Genomic DNA, 19,335 nt, shown 5'->3' on the forward strand with positions numbered 1-19,335 from the left:
GGTGGCAGGGAGGGGTACAGAGAGGACACGGAAAGCCCACCTGTTAAACACGTGGCTCAGGGGCTGGTGCCAATACAGAAATCTTGGGTTTTTCGACCATGGGGCACTTTACTCGGCACCCTGCCTGATGGTCGCAGACGGGTCCCTATCTTTTAGGGGAAAAAGGATCCTGGGCCAGGAGCTGGCAGGGCTCATTGAGAGGGCTTTAAACTAGGTAAGAAGGGGGATGGGGCTGAAGCAAGGATTGTTGGAGCTGTGCCAGGGGGAACAATAGCAAGGCTGGGGGATAAGGCAATGGCCCAGCTGAAGTGCATCTACACTAATGCATGCAGCATGGGTAACAAACAGGAGGAGCTGGAAGCCATCGTGCAGCAGGCAGGCTAAGACTTGGTTGCCATCACGGAGACGTGGTGGGACCAGTCTCATGACTGGAGTGCTGAGTTAGAAATGGCTCAGGATTCAAATTAGGATTAAATAAAAAATAGGATTTATTAAAAGAATATAAAAGAATAGAGGTAAGCAAACAGTGCTGGGTGCACCGGGAGTCTCCGCTCCACCAAGACGCACACCAGTTACATCAAGCAGCTGATTTTTATGCTCCTAGACTAATACATATTCATTACTACTTCTAAAAAAAACAGGTTATTATAATTAGCTTCCGGGGTCCAGTCCCTCCTACTGGAGCATGCGCATCAGTCTCCTCTGGGGGTCTCCAGGGGTCTTTCATGCTGAAGGCTCGTAGTCTTCCTCTCCAAGTTTTTTTCTCGTCCTTCCCCTTTGTACTCCTTTGGCACCGTATCAACTTTATAGAACATTTTCTGCAGGTCTTGTCTCCCAGCCATCCTTCAGCTTCTTTTTTCTTCTTCTTAATCTCTTGGCCACCTGGCCAGATACCAGAGGTTTGCATAGTATCCCCTAACAGTAACTAGTTGTCATCAGTTGTTCTGAAACCCCCAGACATCAAAGACTTCATACAAACACAAATAGCTTTCTTATTGACACTTCACCAGTAATTAAAACATTCTTCACCAGCCATTCACAGGGACAATCACACCTATAGCAGTGTTAAGTTAATCTTGAAGAAGACAAAAAAAGGCTGTAACTGTTAGAAATAGAAGTCCGGAATAACAAAAGCAAACAGGTTCATAAATTTGAGGAGTATTTTCTGAAGACTTGATAAATTGACTAGAATGAGGGGGAGACTGGGACACACTGCATCTGTGGTTCAAGAATTAAATTGCCAGTGCAGGGCCCAGAGGCAGACAGGATTCTTTATGGACACGAATTGTTAAAACATTCCTAACAGCTGCAATGACTGGCTATAAGCTCTTCAGAAGGGACAGGCAGCACAGAAGGGGGGGTGGTGTGGCTCTCTATATTAGAGAGTCTTTCGATGTTATAGAACTCAAGGCTGGGAATAACAAGGTCGAGTCCCTTTGGGTTAGGATCGGCAGGGACAACAAGGCTAGTGTCCTGGTTGGGGTCTGTTATAGACCGCCGAACCAGGATGAGGAGACGGATGAGGAGTTCTACAGGCAGCTGACAGAAGTTGCAAAATCTTCAGCGCTTGTTCTCGTGGGGGACTTCAACTTCCCTGACATATCCTGGAAGCACAACACAGCCCAGAGAAAGCAGTCTAGGAGGTTTCTGGAGAGCGTGGAAGATAGCTTCCTGACGCAGCTGGTTAGTGAGCCTACCAGGGGTGGCGCCCCACTAGACCTTCTCTTCACAAACAGAGAAGGACCAGTGGAGGATGTGATTGTCGGGAGCTGTCTTGGGCAGAGTGACCACGAAATGGTGGAGTTCTATATTCTTGGCAAGGCTAGGAGGGGGACCAGTAAAACCGCTGTATTGGACTTCCGGAGGGCTGACTTTGTGCTGCTGAGGACACTGGTTGGTAGAGTCCCTTGGGAGGCGGTTCTGAAGGGCAGAGGTGTCCAAAAAGGCTGGGCACTCTTCAAGAGGGAAATCTTAATGGTGCAGGAGTGGTCTGTCCCCACATACCCAAAGATGAGCCACCGTGGAAGAAGACCGGCCTGTCTGAACAGAGAATTGTGGCTTGAGCTTAGGAGAAAAAAGAGGGTTTATAATCTTTGCAAAAGAGGGCGGGCCACTCAGGAGGACTATAAGGATGTTGCAAGGCTGTGCAGGGACAAAATTAGAAAGGCCAAAGCTCATCTGGAGCTCAATCTGGCTACTGCCGTTAAAGATAACAAAAAAGTTTTTATAAATACATCAACACAAAAAGGAGGACTAAGGAGAATCTCCATCCTTTACTGGATGCGGGGGGAAACTTAGTTACAAAAGATGAGGAAAAGGTGGAGGTGCTTAATGCCTTCTTTTCCTCAGTCATTAGTGGCAAGACCAGTTGTTCTCTGGATGCCCAGTACCCTGAGCTGGTGGAAGGGGATGGGGAGCAGAATGTGGCCCTCACTATCCACGAGGAAATGGTTGGCGACCTGCTACGGCACTTGGATGTACACAAGTCGATGGGGCCAGATGGGATCCACCTGAGGATACTGAGAGAACTGGCGGAGGAGATGGCCAAGCCGCTTACCATTATTTATCAACAGTCCTGGCTATCGGGGGAGGTCACACTCGACTGGCGTCTACCAAGTGTGACGCGCTGGGTGGATGAGGGAAAGGCTGTTGATGTGGTCTACCTTGACTTCAGCAAGGCTTTTGACACCATCTCCCACAGCATTCTCCTCAAGAAACTGGCTGCCCTAGGCTTGGACTGGCGCACGCTTTGTTGGGTTAGAAACTGTCTGGATAGCCGGGCCCAAAGAGTCGTGGTAAATGGAGTCAAGTCCAGTTGGAGGCCAGTCACTAGTGGCGTTCCCCAGGGCTCGGTGCTGGGGCCGGTCCTCTTTAATATCTTCATCGATGATCTGGATGAGGGCATTGAGTGCACCCTCAGTAAGTTTGCAGATGACACCAAGTTAGGTGCGTGTGTCGTCCTGCTTGAGAGTAGGAAGGCTCTGCAGGAGGATCTGGATAGGCTGCACCGATGGGCTGAGGTTAACTGCATGAAGTTTAACAAGGGGAAGTGCCGGGTCCTGCACCTGGGGCGCAATAACCCCAAGCAGAGCTACAGGCTGGGAGATGAGTGGTTGGATAGCTGCCAGGCAGAGAAGGACCTGGGAGCGATGGTTGATAGTCGGCTGAATGTGAGCCAGCAGTGTGCTCAGGTGGCCAAGAAGGCCAACAGCATCCTGGCTTGCATAAGAAACAGTGTGACCAGCAGGGCTAGGGAGGTGATCGTCCCCCTGTACTCGGCTCTGGTGAGGCCGCACCTCGAGTACTGTGTTCAGTTTTGGGCCCCTCGCTACAAGAAGGACATCGAGGTGCTTGAGCGAGTCCAGAGAAGGGCAACCAAGCTGGTGAGGAGCCTGGAGAACAAGTCCTACGAGGAGCGGCTGAGGGAGCTGGGCTTGTTCAGCCTGGAGAAAAGGAGGCTCAGGGGTGACCTTATTGCTCTCTACAGGTACCTTAAAGGAGGCTGTAGTGAGGTGGGGATTGGTCTGTTCTCCCACGTGCCTGGTGACAGGACGAGGGGGAATGGGCTTAAGTTGCGCCAGGGGGAGTTTTAGGTTGGACCTTAGGAAGAACTTCTTTACCGAAAGGGTTGTTAGACGTTGGAATACGCTGCCCAGGGAAGTGGTGGAGTCACCATCCCTGGAAGTCTTTGAAAGATGTTTAGATGTAGAGCTTAGGGATATGGTTTAGTGGGGACTGTTAGTGTTAGGTAAGAGGTTGGACTTGATGTTCTTGAGGTCTCTTCCAACCTAGAAATTCTGTGATTCTGTGATTCAGAAGGTCCTGTCTGAAGAAAATTATTGAGGTCTGTTGTGGTTTTACCATGCTAGGCAGCTAAACACCACAACTGCTCTCTCATTCCCCCTCCTTAGATGAGGAGGGGAAGAAGTAAAGAACAACTCACGGGTTGAGATAAGGATAATTTAATTAAAGGGAAATAATAAAAATTAAGGAAAGATTATTATTAACTAAATGATTTAACTAAAGGGGGAAAAAAAAGGAAAAAAAAAAAAGGCTATGTGGAAGTGCAGAGGAAAGAAATTACTCTCCTTTCCCACAAATGAGCAATGCTTGACCACGTCCTTGAAGCAGGGCCTCAACGCATGTAGCCGGTGTTCGGGAGGAGGACCAACGTTTTCATAACAAGAGCCCACCCCCACCCCCCTTCTTCTTCTTGTTTCCACCTTTTATTGCTGAGTGTGACATCATATGGTATGGAATATCCCTTTGGTTGGTTTAGGTCAGCTGCCCTGGTGATGTTTCTCTTCTCACTTTTTGCTCACCCCCTAGGAGGGTTAGAGAGAGTCTTGATGCTTTGCCAGCACTGCTCAGCAGCAGACACAACACTGGTGTGATAACACTGCTGTTCTAGCTACAAGTGCAGAGCACAGCACTGTATGGGCTGCTGCAGGGAAAGTTAACATCCCAGCCAGACCCAGTACAAGGTTTTTCTCACAATTTGGGGGCTCATCCAGGATTTGAACACAGGACCTTATTTCTCACATTGGTTTTCAAAAACGTGAGGGATCGGCAATTTCCTAAGGCAGGTCTCCAGCCCTAACACTTCCAGGGCAAACAGAGATAAAAGGAAAAGTCAAAGGAAAAAGACACAAACTTATTTTCACTTCTCTTTCCTGCTGTCTAGAACAGGTCACATCTTCAAAACGCATTTGCAAAGAAGAATACTCATTCAGCTTATTCAGTCTGGAAATCCTCCAAGCTGTATTGTGCCCACTATGCTGCAGCCTCTGCTCTGCAAACCACAACAGCTCTGAACAGCCTAATCTGCTGTGGACCACTGTCTCCTTCCAGTACAGCTACAAATAGCTTTAAATCATAGAATCATATAATCATAGAATATCCTGAGTTGGAAGGGACCCTTAAGGATCATCAAGTCCAACTCTTGACACCGCACAGGTCTACCCAAAAGTTCAGACCATGTGACTAAGTGCACAGTCCAATCTCTTCTTAAATTCAGACAGGCTCGGTGCAGTGACCACTTCCCTGGGGAGCCCGTTCCAGTGTGCAACCACTCTCTCTGTGAAGAACTTCCTCCTGATGTCAAGCCTAAATTTCCCCTGCCTCAGCTTAACCCCGTTCCCGCGGGTCCTGTCGCTGGTGTTAATGGAGAAAAGGTCTCCTGCCTCTCGACACCCCCTTACGAGGAAGTTGTAGACTGCGATGAGGTCTCCCCTCAGCCTCCTCTTCTCCAGGCTGAACAGGCCCAGTGCCCTCAGCCGTTCCTCGTACATCTTCCCCTCCAGGCCTTTCACCATCTTCGTAGCCCTCCTCTGGACACTCTCCAACAGTTTCATGTCCTTTTTATACTGTGGTGCCCAGAACTGCACACAGTACTCGAGGTGAGGCCGCACCAGCGCAGAGTAGAGCGGGACAATCACCTCCCTTGACCTACTAGCGATGCCGTGCTTGATGCACCCCAGGACACGGTTGGCCCTCCTGGCTGCCAGGGCACACTGCTGGCTCATATTCAACTTGCTGTCTACCACGACTCCCAGATCCCTCTCTTCTAGGCTGTTCTCCAGCGTCTCATCGCCCAGTCTGTACGTGCAGCCAGGGTTTCCCCATCCCAGGTGCAGGACCCGGCACTTGCTCTTATTGAACTTTATGCGGTTGGTGATCGCCCAGCTCTCCAACCTATCCAGATCCCTCTGCAAGGCCTTTCCACCCTCAACAGAGTCCACAACTCCTCCAAGTTTGGTGTCATCAGCAAACTTGCTCAAAATACCTTCTATTCCTACATCCAGATCGTTTATAAAAATATTGAAAAGTACCGGCCCTAAAATGGAGCCTTGAGGGACCCCACTGGTGACCGCCCGCCAGCCTGACGCAGCCCCATTTACCATAACCCTTTGGGCCCTGCCCGTTAGCCAATTGCTCACCCATCGTATGATGTTTTTATTTAGCTGTATGGTGGACATTTTGTCCAGTAGGATCCTATGGGAAACCGTGTCAAAAGCCTTGCTGAAGTCCAAAAAAATCACATCAGCTGGTTTCCCTTGGTCCACCATATGTGTGATCTTATCATAAAAGGAAATCAGGTTAGTTAGGCAGGACCTACCCTTCACAAACCCATGCTGGCTGGGACCAATGACTGCTTTGTCCCCCAGGTGCGCCTCAATAAGTTCGAGAACCATCTTCTCCATGATTTTACCAGGCACTGACGTGAGACTGACAGGCCTGTAATTGCTAGGGTCTTCTTTCTGACCCTTCTTGAAAATCGGCACATTTGCCAGCTTCCAGTCTACCGGGACCTCTCCAGATTCCCAGGATCGTTGAAAAATAATTGAGAGAGGTTCCGCGATGACGTCCGCCAGCTCTTTCAGCACCCGGGGATGAATCCCATCCGGACCCATGGACTTGTAGGGATCCAGGCGGAGTAGCAAATCCCGCACATGTTCAGGGTCGGTTGGGAGTTTGTCATCCCCACCGTCCCGGTCCTCCAGCTCAGGGCACCCTGGGTCCCGAAGCCCATCATCGGCATTGAAGACAGAGGCAAAGAAGGCGTTAAGCGTCTCTGCTTTGCCTATGTCATTGTCTGTGAGGAGTCCTTCCCTATCAAGGAGCGGCCCTATGTATTCTTTAGTTCTCCTTTTTCCATTCACATATCTAAAAAAACCCTTTTTATTTTCTCTCACAGACACAGCCAGCTTCAACTCTAGATTAGATCCAGGTTACCAAACAGTTTCTTGGATCAGGGTTAATTAAATGAGTGTTGAAATCTAATTAAGGACTGGTCCAGGTGATAATTAGCAGGAAATGTATGCATTAAAATATTCATTTGTCAATGAGCTGCAATTAAGAGTGTGATTTGGGGAAGGATCAATAACTATATCATGTGATTTAAAAAAAAAAAAAAAAAAGTTGCCCAGTCTTGAGCAGAAATGTGGGGGAATCTTGACTGGATTTTTTTTTTTATCCCCCCCTTCCCCCCCTTCACTCCTGTGTTCTGTTTTGCTCTCATGATAACTTCTGAAGACTGCTCTCCACACTTGAATAGAGCATTCATCTCTCCCTGCCTTTGTTTTCCTGAAGTACTTCTTTCAACCCCTTCTTCTTCACCACATTGTTCAATTGGGTTATAGATTTATTAGAGAAAGAGTAACAGGTCAAAAAGAAAGATTCTTTGCCAATGAAAATCACTTTCTTCCAGAGCAGGCTGCTAACCCAGGCGAACAATGCTCATTGTGTGGCCTTAGATTGTTTTCTTTTTTAGCAAGTTAATTCCTCAACTCCTTATTCATAACTGAGGATCTGGAGAGGCTATTGAATATGCAAAGCCTGGATTTATATATATGGTACGTCTGTAGTTGTTGTTTACTACACTATTCCCAATTTCTCATGGAGCAACTCTGCTTTCCCTGAGACTGTTTTTGTTCTGGTTGCAGGTACATAGGTGTATGTGTAAGCGTGTTAACTACACTTTGTGGGACTGTGTTAATTACAGTCCCACGTAATCCCACCTCTGCAGGAACACAGAGGGCCCCACAACAACCCAGCTCCTCTGGCACGGAATTGGCATTCCCCTATTGCTGACTGTATTTCCATCAGTGAATACCGGTGTGTCAAAAGGGAAGTGTACCATGGGAACATCATGATTTCAGCTGCTCTTTGTCAGTCTCCTGACAGCTCACCTGCCCTTCTCCCCAGGCACGGTGGCAGCCTAACTCCCAAGGCAACAGTCTGCCTGCTGTCAGGGCTGCATCCCTGTCCCCCTGGGGAGACTGCGCTGTAGGGAATCAAGCAACCCATGAAGTGAGGAAGTCCTTGGAGCTAGCCAAAACAATCTCAGTGCATGCCTTCCTAAGCAGATCTATTTCTTCCCATCTATGCCTCCTATCAGAAATTTAAGAATCACAGTCACTGACCTTTCATCTCATTTTGGGGAGGAGAGGGATTCCTTTCATTCCCAAAAGCTCTACATTTTTCAGACTCCTGCAGCCATCTGTCACGATCATCAGTAGTTCTGCATTAGTGTTGACTGCAGACAGAATCCAAGCATTGTGTAACTTGCCCAGAAAAAATGTAAAAAAAAAACAACATTTGGCCATTTGGGCTCTTTTGTAGTAGCCTCTCTATTCCCTGCTGTTCATGGATGGGGAACTCAGATCGATCAGGTCCTATTTTTGCTCCCCTGATTTAATAGTGCTACCTAGATGCTGCTTGGTGAGGGGACTTCTGCCCTACCCCGCATACTGAATCCTGCCTCGAAGGCTTGGCAGGGTTTTCGCACTAGACATAGGGGTTATGAGACACCACAGTGTGGAAGAATGTGACCATCTTAGTGGTCTGGCATGCACAGAGCTAACACATTCCGTCAATTCACAAATCCCACAGCATAACTCCAGCAAAAGCTTCTACATTTTGCGGCTCCCAGGTCCTCGCCCTCTGTTGAGAGCTAACAGGCCAGAAGGTTTTCTACAGTTTGAAAGAGTAAGGCAACAACTTTTGCAGAGAGTATATTTATGACAGACTGGAAGTTTGAATTTTGGAGGAAACTAGGAACTGGGCTGCTGGCCTCAGATGTTCATCCTCCTTAATGTCCTTTTTTTCCTTATGCCCTCAACCTCTTGCAGAGGTCCAATTCAAAAGGCCAGAGAGTTTGTGTGGGAAAAATCTCTGTCATCTGGATCCAGCACTACCTAGTCTGCGTGTGCTGTATGGATTGCATGAGCCAATGTGTACCTGGCTAATTCCCTTGCATGTCTCCTTTTGTGTCCTGTCCTGCAGGGAGCCTCTTCAAGCCTGGTGGTGAAGTTTGCAGATACAGACAAGGAGCGTACGATGAGACACATGCAGCAAATGGCAGGACAAATGGGCATGTTCAACCCCATGGCCATCCAGTTTGGAGCCTATGGTGCCTATGCACAGGCAGTAAGTATAAACATTGCCTCTATGCATGTTCACAGGGACAGGAATAGCATGTAGAAAGCACAAAAGCACACGTGAGCAGAGAGACAAGTACAACAGCAAAAGAGGAACAAGTGATTTCTTCATTAGTTGAATGATGGGAGCAAACTGAGCTGTGTCATCCTGGGGTAGGTGAGGGCATCTCCCAGACAAGCTCCAGAGGTGCAATAGTTGCTTGTAGTAGTAACCAGTCCATGTGTGTACCTATGCAAGACAGTTCCCGTGGCATCTAAGCCATTGCTGTTAAATCCAAACACAACTAACCTTTGAGTTTTGGGAGCAAAATAGGCCCTGAATTTAGCTCACCCTAGTTCTCTGTCCCATGTCAGAGTTGTCTGGCCCCAGAGAAGGTTTTTAAAGGCATAAATAACTTTCCTGTTCTGCTAGGCCACACAGATGGAGCTGAACAGTGGACATGGCTCTTTGCTCCATTTGGCCAAACTCCTTCTGCCCTGTGCATCATTGGGGGTAACTTTGGAGTGATCATGGGATAAAATAGCAGCTGCTGAAAGAAGTGCTTTTATGTTTATGGAAGCATGCTAGTTTATACTAAAATGGAAAAGCAGATATATGCACACACACAGTTCTGACTCCCCAAAGCAGTATTGTTTAAGCACCCTGGGAGAACACGTCAGCTATTCAAAGCATTGTTGTGATGTCTAACTTTTGGTATCTATCTTACACACCTAACCTAGACGGTGGGCCTTTGGGACATTCATGACTGGACAGGGAGCTGGGCTCCTGACATAGTCCCGGAATGGATGCTTCTAGCATAAGTACCTTTCCTTAGGCTAAAAATAACAAGGATCTGCAAGACAAGATCAGATTCAGGTCTCTCTGCCAGGTAGAGATGATCCCTGCAATAGGCAGACACAATACTGCCAGGTGACTTTGTATGACTTTTCTGGAGTTGGGAAGATGGGAAAATGCAGAAGAGCAAGGCAAGAACAAAGGAAGGAACCTTGGAAAGTGACAAATACTGTATAAATTATTTAATTTTAAAATTATTTAAAATAAGATCAAAGTCATAAATCAAGTTTGCATAAAAAATAGGGTGGGAGTGTTAGCCACAGTCTCCTGGCCAAATTCCAGTCATGGCACTGATTGTATCCTGCAGCAGGGGACAGGCATAGATTTAGTGAGTGAAAATAGACAGATGGGGACAGAGGCAGAATAGACAATGGTAACATTTGCTTTCTGGCCTAGAGCAAGTCCTTTCCCCTCAGTAAATCCCAGCTCCCCTCCCTCTGAAAAGGTGAAAATGGCTTTGGCTTCTAAACTGCAGACAGTAACTGCAACACATCCAGCACTGCACAGATCTCAGTCATAATCAGAAGTGGTCACCTTGGGATTTTGGGGTGGCAATGACTCTATGGTGCTGACCATGAAACCTAGCTGGTCACCTCTGCCTCCCTGCTCCAGCTCCTGGGGAGCTGAAAGGGTTTTTCTGCTAAATGATTTGAGGTAGTGCTGAAGGGAAGAATCACTCTTTCCAGTGTTTATTCAATTTGTACTGTAAATTTATTTTGGATATATCTATATATACATATATATTAAATCTAGCCCTACAAAATCAGGGAAAATTTTGCTTTATATAGACTGTGTTCTCCATAGCATTATTTTATTTAAATGACCAAAATAGGACAGTATACTTGGTAAATGCTACCAGTTACGCATATCAGTTGTTCTGATCTGTTCTAGAAGAGGAAGCTATTTTGAAGTCATGGTACTTCGTAGCAGGGCTAATACCATATTTCTGATTGTCATTTCCTTGGTATTTCAGGAAAACTGAGTAGCAGGGAATGAACCATGACATGGCCATTTGCACATTTGGGCTCTGTTATACATTCCAAGTCAATTTTGCTTTATAAGATTTATTTATGGGGTTAATAAAAGGCAAGTAAACAGTGCTGGGTGTGCGGGGAGTCTGGGCTCCTCCAACATACACACACGTTACATCAGGTGGCTGGTTTTTATGCTCCTAGGCTAATATATATTCATTACTACTTCTAGAAAAGGCAGGGTTATTATAATTAGTTCACTCGAGTGGAACCACGACAACATGACCAGCTGTAGGTCACTACATATTTTGTGTGTTTGTTCGTGCAGCTCTGATCAGGTTTGGAGGAACACAGAGAAAAGTCAGCAAAGGCCAGACTGGGACTGACCCCAGCCCTTGCAACTGCATCCATCTCAGAGAGATGCTACTTGGATCAGCAATGTTAAATGGATCCTATAGGCACAGATCTTGGCCATCATTTCTGCAACCAGCCAATTATATCCTCAGCTGTCCCCAGGTGAAAATACCTGGCACAGAAAATGAGATATGGGTCAGTACACCCAGTGCTGGAGTCAATCCAGTGTTAAAGATGGATGGATTCCCCTTTTTTCATTCACTTTCATTGGCATACTTAATAAAATCACCTGCTCAGTGCCTCATTTGGAGAATAAACTCAAATGATGCCTAGAAACAAATGTACTCCTTAAAGGGGAATCAGCATTGTGCTATAATGGAAAAGATTGTCTAATCATTCCATCAGTAATTACAAAGAACAGGATATCACTAATTAAAATGTGAAAGAGTCTTATGCAAGGTATAATAAAAAAGGGTAATTAACAGTCAAAGGAGAAGCCACCACCTTGTCACCAATCTGCATGAGGCTACAAAAAATAACAGTACTCAGCTCTACTACAGCACTCTTAATCTGTAGATCTGAAGGCACCCCTGCATGGGGAGACAGATATCCTGTGCCTCAGTTTATAGCTGGAGAAACCAAGGCAAGTTTACGCAATTTGTCCATGGTTATACAGCAGGTCAGTGGCAGAGCATCCTTTAATTTTGTCTCTTCACAGATGGTGACAAGGAAATTTTCAGCATTTGAGTGAGAGAAGTGATTTAAAGGATTTGTTTCAGTGTGTATATGTAAGAACAGTCAATTTAATATTTCAATATTAAACAGTAAGGGACAGATTTTGTCATGACTTCGTCAGACTTTCTCACAACTTTGTCATGACTTTTTTGTCGTGACTTTTGAAGTCTGAGAAACATATCCCATGTGCTTAAACAACAGCATCAGAGGGTTTTCTTGATGGGAGAGAAAGTAAAATTACAGAGAGCATCAAAACTCATCCTGAAGACAGAAAAGACGTGAGTCACTTGTAATCTTTATAAAAAAAATAATTTCCTTCTCTGCTGTTATCATCAAATTGTGTTACCAGAGGCTGGGGAATGAATAGAGTGAGGTTTCAGTCCCTGCTCATCCTCTTTCAGTGGCCATTTGAAAACACCTCTCAAAAGCAAAAACAAACAAACAACAACAAGAAAGTAGCCAACAAGGAAATGCATCAGGATTTGGTTTTTGGTTACTATATATCTATTTAAAAAACCTCACAACATGTCCTATAATTCTGACTTATCTTCCCCATCCTTTCTCTAAGCATCCACCGTCAGTCACTACTGGGGGTTGGACACTGTCTCACAGGACCTCAAATGTACCTTGTCTGGCTCTTTGTACAGCTCCAGGGAAGGGAGACAAGAGGCAGCTTCATCAATGATAGCAAAGTCTGGTTTTAATATAGGAAGCATTTCTGGCATAGTTACCCATTTTCCACCCTTCTCTTCCAAAATTCTTACTGCAAAATGCCTGAAAATATAGCCCAGGTTCCTTGTTTCTGCCTTTTGTAGGTGCTTTAGAAGAGGCAGCATTTTGATGACATTTTGGAAAAAAAAATAAATAAGGAAATCCCAGCAGCATGAGAAAGAGTGATTTTTCTCACCACCAGATGAAAATGGGTCAAGTTATCCCCAGAGAACTACCTCAGCTTACTGCTCTGGAGAAGGGATCCTCTCTCCTCACTGCTCCACATGCACTGGTCTCCCCTCAGCAGCCACCAGTGTTTTCCCAGAGCTTTGATACAAGCAACATAAGCCATGAAACCTCTCTGCTCAGGAACATATAAAGTGTTTTCTCTGCCTTTCTCATCAAGGAAGGGCCTGGCAGTCAGAGTGTTGAGTCCAGCTCACAGGAGGCCTCCACACAGGGGAACACAATGGGGATGTGGGGGCCATAAAGACCCCAAGATGCAATGATACAATTTGCCTCCTGTAGTGAGAAGGAAGGCCAAGGTTGGGGGGAGTACCACAGATGTGGTGAGCTGACATCTCAAACCAGAGGGATCCCTCACACCCCGGTGTGTGGCCTCCATCCTGGTGCTGGTTCCCCAGGCTGTTCTGCTGGTGATCGCGTGGTATTTTTTCCCTGCTCTCTTTGTTCCAGCTGATGCAGCAGCAGGCCGCGATCATGGCATCGGTGGCGCAGGGTGGCTACCTGAACCCCATGGCAGCCTTTGCCGCAGCCCAGATGCAGCAGATGGCGGCTGTGAACATGAAGGGCCTGGCGGCTGCCCCCATAACACCAACCTCAGGTAAGGGGCCGAGAGGGGTAGAAAGGGCAAAGTGCAGGAAATGCTGGCCACGTGGCAGAGGAGACATGGAAGGATGTGTTAGCTGTCAGCTTCTCCTACAGTAAGTGTTTTCTAAAATGGTGGTCTTGCTGGTGAAGGCCACCAGAAGGAAGGAGCAAGGTGACCAGATCCATTTTGGGGGCTGGAAGAGGGAACCTCTGCTGGGACTGGGTCCAGCTGGGGGTCAGTGTCTGTATCACGAAAAAGGTGTGATAGCAAAGTCAAAGAGGGGACCAGTAGTGAACTGTTGGGCTAGTAGTACGCTGTGCTGAGCAGCACTCACTGGTTGGTGAGGAGAATGAGGGGGCTGAGACCCACCAGAGATGGGATGCAATGGGTTTTGGAGGAAGGAGGGAGCATGCCAGAAGGGAAGGCATTGGGAAGGGCTCCCAGCCATGAACCTTTGTGTTATCCCTTATACAGCTTCCCCTTAGCTCTTAGCATCAATGGAACAACATCACAAAACATCCCAGTGACCTGTGCTGGTTTATTGGTTGTTCATAGACACATGAAGGATCAGTGCTAGTGCTGTCACAACCAAGCATGTCCAAAAACAAACAAAATAAGGTTTGTGGTGAGATGCTATGTTGTTAATGAGATGAGCTGTGTCTTTGGCACACGTAAGCATTGTGCTGGTGTGAAATAGTACTGAGGTGCTCAGGGAAGACCTTTGGTGCTACCTGGAATGCAAGCATTTGGCGAGAAGGTTTCTTGCTGCTGGAGCAGAGACAGGTAGTGAAGGGCTGCCAGGGTCTAGCTAGACTGTGACAGGTCACAAGAAGCCTGTGCTAGGAGGTGGGTTATGTTATTCAGAGGCAGAGAATTAATCTGGGATGGAAACAGGACTGGCTTTCCTGGGGCTTGAAGCACAGGTCAAGGAACTGGGCAGGACAGGTAGTCATGCAGTGGCGGGTGGCCTAACAGCCAAGCACTAGGGTGGCAGCTGGGGAAAGCAGGGCCAAACTGTGAAAGAAGTGAGAATTTTGAGAGCTTTGTAATGTACTGCTGACTCTGGTAGGGGAGCAGAAGATTCAAGGATGTAACTGCAGAAAAGGACCATTTCTAAGGGACAGTTTGGGATAGAAGTGTCCCAGGGGTGATGCCAGTTGTTCCTATGAGAGATACTGGAGGTGATACTGAGCTCAGTGACATGGCATTGCAGTGAGCAATGCACTGAAGCACTGAGCTAGCCTGGAGAGGAGCAGTTTGACATGGGTTTGGGTTGAGATGTGGCAGGACTGAGCTAGGCCTGAGCCAGCCGTGGTGCAGCCAGTGGTGGGAAGGCAGGATCTGGGACTCCTGCAGAGAAGAGTTGTAAGAGAGCAGCTTCACTGCTGAACATGGAGAAGTCTGCACCAGCACTGGAGCAGGAAAGGGCCAACTGACAGAGCAGCCAGGAAAGATACCTCATGGCTGAGAAACACTGGATGGCAGGGAGATAAGGTACTGCAGCAGAGCAGGCTTGGAGGCTGTTGAATACAGTTCTAATGAATCCAGTTCTGCTAACTCTGCCTGCCAAAAAAACCCTCTCCATTAACACACAGCTTAGCATCTCTTTGCAATCTGTAGCTGGGAACAATGTCAGCAACACCTGGGTCAGATTGTATTATATGAGAGGGTGGAGGGGAAAGGGGAGAAAGAAAGATAGATCTCATTCCACATGAATTTATGGAGAACCAAGAAAAAGTGCTTGACTCAAAAATCTTACACCACACATTTTGAAATATATGTTTACACAACAATAAATTTATAAACAAAGAGTCGATGAAGCTACTGTGAATCCAAATAGAAAAGTAGCTTAATTATATGTGCACCCTTTAAACCCACTGCTGGAAAGATTATCATATTTGCATTAGCTAGATTTGTTTTGTGTTGGTGGGAGCAGAGAGAATGACAAACGTTCTTTAGTCACATGGTCTAAAATTTTGGGTAGACCTGTGCGGTGCCAGGAGTTGGACTTGATGATCCTTATGGGTCCCTTCCAACTCGGGATATTCAACAATTCTATGAAACAAAGAATGCCTGGAATTCAAATGTTCTCAGGTCCTGGAAAGCTGAATCCAGGCTGTGGTTCATGATGGCCTCACCCCAAAAAGCACAAGCAATTTTGCATATAAATGTCTTGAGAATTAGCAGTCCTGTGATATAGGTGTGTAAATGCCAGTGCAACAGCCAAATCCTGTGTCTGCCATGATATCCAGGACATGAAAAATATCCTAGCTCTTCTTCCGTGTAAGTTCTGCTCCTCTTCTGATGTGCCCACTGTCTTCTGGGAACTGTTAAACTCTTATTGTCAGAATACAGGAGGAAAGAAAGGTCATGTTTTTTACATGCTTTCCAGAGCACCCATGACTGGTCATTACTGAAAATAAGATGCTGGTTTAGATGATCCCTTGATCTCTTTCATGGTGGCAGATTTTGCACTCTCCTTATGACATATTTTCAATCATGGAGCACATGCACTTTGGCATTATTGCAGATTTACCTTAAATGTGTTGCTTCCTTCATGAAAATCCTCTGTAATGGGTTGTGGAAATGTCCACTGACAATTATTCCTTGGGTGAAATGTTTAGACTTTGAAATGACTCCTTGTATTACTGCCACACTCACAAAGCTTGTGATAAGATGCATAGAAAATGTTTCACATACGTCTGAGCAAGCAAGCCTACAACACTAGCAATGATTTCTGAGTAGCCAAGAGATACCTGAAGCCTAAAGTGAATTTTCCTGATGGCTTTTGTTAGCATTCAGAAAGCCAAATGGAAAATGATCATTCTGCTTCATAGCAGGATTTCCAGTCATTGAAGTATATCTTTGTTCTGACTTGGAATGAAAATGAAACATTTCAAACTTCTGTGAAAAACAAGTGCTAGAAAAAGTGTTTGGAACATTGAGAAAAAAAAACATGTTTTGATCTTTCCTAAGAAAAAGAAAAACTGCTAGAAAAAAAGACTTTGGTAACCCAGAATTCCTAAAGGCATTGGAGATAGTAGCTGGGAACCGTGCCTCTGTGTTGGTATATTCAGGCCCTTTGTGTTCTCACCTCCCTTTCAGACCAGAACCTGCTCCTGCAGAATTCCTAATCCAGCCCCCAGGACAACAGGTTTCTCAGGTCATGGCCATGAGTTCATTGATGTTCATGAGTTCCCATGAGACCTGGGAACTTCAAGAGTCTTGGATCCAGGCAGATCTAACAGACTAGAGGCAGGGTGCATCTCACGTGGCTTTAACCATACAAAAATTAGACACCCAGTTTGAACTAGTCATCTGGCTTGCCTGCAGTCAATGCAAAGCAGTAGGCAGTCCCAGTGGGTAACTCAGACCAGAATAACTATGCTACTTGCCTGCATTTTGATGACGCCTGTGATATACTGAGTAATAATTTGTTCCAAGAAGATGGTTGATATTAATAAAGAAGGGGGAGATGTGGGAGTGTGGCCATGGGAGTCGACAAGCCCCATCATTGATGATAGCATCAGACTCTTAATGATGAGGCCATCAGGGATGTAAAAGAGTTTAGAGGGAACAAAGAAGGGTGATTCAGGAGACCCCATGCAGTCTCAGGTTGCTTGTTCTCCAGCCATTAAGGCATGGAAGTTGCTGGGTGTTTGCTGTTGCCGGGCAAAGTTGTTTGACCAATGAAAAGTTGTTTTGAAAAGGACTGCTGTGGGGAGAAGGGTATAAGAGGGGAGCCTGCCCTCAAGATAAAAAAGGCAACATGAAGATATAGAAGTATCTTCAATAAAGAAGTAGTAGTTACTGAACCTAAAAGAACCCTGGTGTCCATGTGGTCATTATGCCACAATGGTGTGAGCAGTCCCTTTCTTTGTGAGAAAATTTAGAAGATTTTTCATTTACTGCATTTTCAGAAGGCTGGTGGTGACAGTGACTTGCGGAAAAGGGACTCCACAATCAGTAAGATTGTAAAGTAGGTATGTTTATTCAGTGCTGGGCAGCATGGCGGGGGGGGGGTAAGTCCCACCAAAGTCGTGCTCACCTACTAGTTCCAAAACACAGTTGATATACTTTTTGATGACAGGCCCCTCCCCTGTTTCCCCACTGAGTGGGTAACCCAGGTTCACAATCTATCTGATGCTTCACAGACAGTGCATGACCTTCAGTTGCCGGCCTGTTAAATTTCAAATTTCTTTTGACTTTTTTACTGAAAGTGGTAATTGACACTTTTGAAGTGGTAATGTTTCTTCACTTATCTGACTTGACTTAACACCATGATTTTCGTCTAATTGTTCCAAGGAGTCTGGTTGTCTGCGTTTTACAAGGTTGCCTGCTAAGTTTTCTTATCACTGCAAGCATATCTCAATACCACATTCCTTACCTTTAAACAATGTAACTCTGCAAAAACAACATTTTTATTCCCACAATCGCAAATGTAGCACTTATTCATTCTTAATCAATCGCTCTCTAATTTCTAATCCCATGTTTCAGTCCCCCCTTTTCTGGAAAATCTAGTAAATTCTTTTACTTAATACAAAAATTCTTCCCAGTCTCTAAATGTATCCCTCAATGCCTTGCCATGTACTTTCATCAAGGACTTCTACAAAAGCACAAGCAGTTCTTAAACACACACAGCCTTGACCGATATATACAAGCACAGTCTTTTGACTAGTATTTGGATTCATTTCAAAGTGGCAAACACCTTGCTCAGTGTCAAGATATACGTCCTGAGCATCAATTGTGTTGCTTTCACAGATAAAATCCTTGTTGTTCCCGGGTAACACATGATTCCAGATTTACAGACTGCCATTTCCCATTCTCCATCCGTGCCAATGTTCTATGCTCCAAAGGACAGAGCACTGTCTCCTCATGGTTTAATCCTAGTGCAATGATGGGGTAGATAACATAAACTGTGGCATTACGTATAGTAAGCACAAAGACAGTAGCCATGTTAACAATGGGATCATAGGTAAAATTTACCAGAGTCCACCAATATTGGAACTTCTCAAAATCATTGGTGTTGTCCCAAACAGTCTTTCAGACTTCAGCTGGGAAAACGCCTTCACTTCCTTCCCTAATGATCAAGGCAGCCGTTGCCTGCATCCATGACTGTGCTTGTATACAACTAAGAGCTAAGGATACATTATCTGGAACCATACTAAGTGCATCTATTATTAGTTTGTGGTCTTGGTCTTCAGCCTTTTCCCATCTCGGTAACACCTTTGAGACTTGCCATTGGCTAGTTCCCAATGCCAATAAGGATGATTGTAGGGGCTGTTAATCATTTGGCACCCAATTTTAATTTCATTCCCTATGGTTCTTTGATGTGTTCATTCTTCTCCTAATTTTTGCCATTCTTTTAATGTATATAAATGGTCACCATTTGTTCACCATATAACCACAATTGCTAACTTTCTATTAATACTCTTATCCTCTGTTGTTACGGCTTCAGACCAAGGCCACTCACCATTCTCTATTATCATAGAGGCACCTTCCAATTCTTGAATCACAATTACAACTATAAGCCACAAAAATAAAACAATTCTGCTATTTTTTCTGCAAATTATATTACTAAATACTCCTGACCGTAATGTCCTCATTTTGCTCGACCGAGCTTTAGTTTCAATTCACCATTACCCAGCATTACTTTCCAGGGGGCTTCTGGAGCTTTCTTCACTTGAGAATGGTGAATCCAGGCACTCTGTTCCTTGATCTTAATTGTGGTGAAGGTAGTAAGAAGCACCTGGTATAGTCCTTCCCACTGTGGTTTCATAGTTTTTTCTACAAAAGACTTAGTTACCTCTCAGGCTTTGGCAGTCCTAGTGGGGAAAACCTCTGGCCATCCTGAAAAGGTATCTGTTAACACCAGTAAGTATCGACACCTCCCTTTTCTTGGAAGTTCAAAAAAGTCAATTTGCCACTGTTGTCCGGGCCCATGGCCTTTTCCAA

General features: G+C 45.6%; 1 protein-coding gene across 1 annotated transcript in view; it reads left to right on the forward strand.

Annotated features, from left to right (window-relative positions):
- LOC137846718 (CUGBP Elav-like family member 4) overlaps positions 1 to 19,335 on the forward strand; it is a 216,818-nt gene that overhangs the window by 123,733 nt on the left and 73,750 nt on the right. Inside the window, exons 6-7 of the mRNA XM_068664832.1 lie at positions 8,788 to 8,931; positions 13,245 to 13,392. Of these exons, the coding sequence (XP_068520933.1) occupies positions 8,788 to 8,931; positions 13,245 to 13,392 (292 nt within the window). The remainder of the gene's footprint in view (positions 1 to 8,787; positions 8,932 to 13,244; positions 13,393 to 19,335) is intronic.

Source organism: Anas acuta, chromosome W (genome assembly GCF_963932015.1).
Source record: "Anas acuta chromosome W, bAnaAcu1.1, whole genome shotgun sequence".
Classification (NCBI taxonomy): Eukaryota; Metazoa; Chordata; class Aves; order Anseriformes; family Anatidae; genus Anas; species Anas acuta.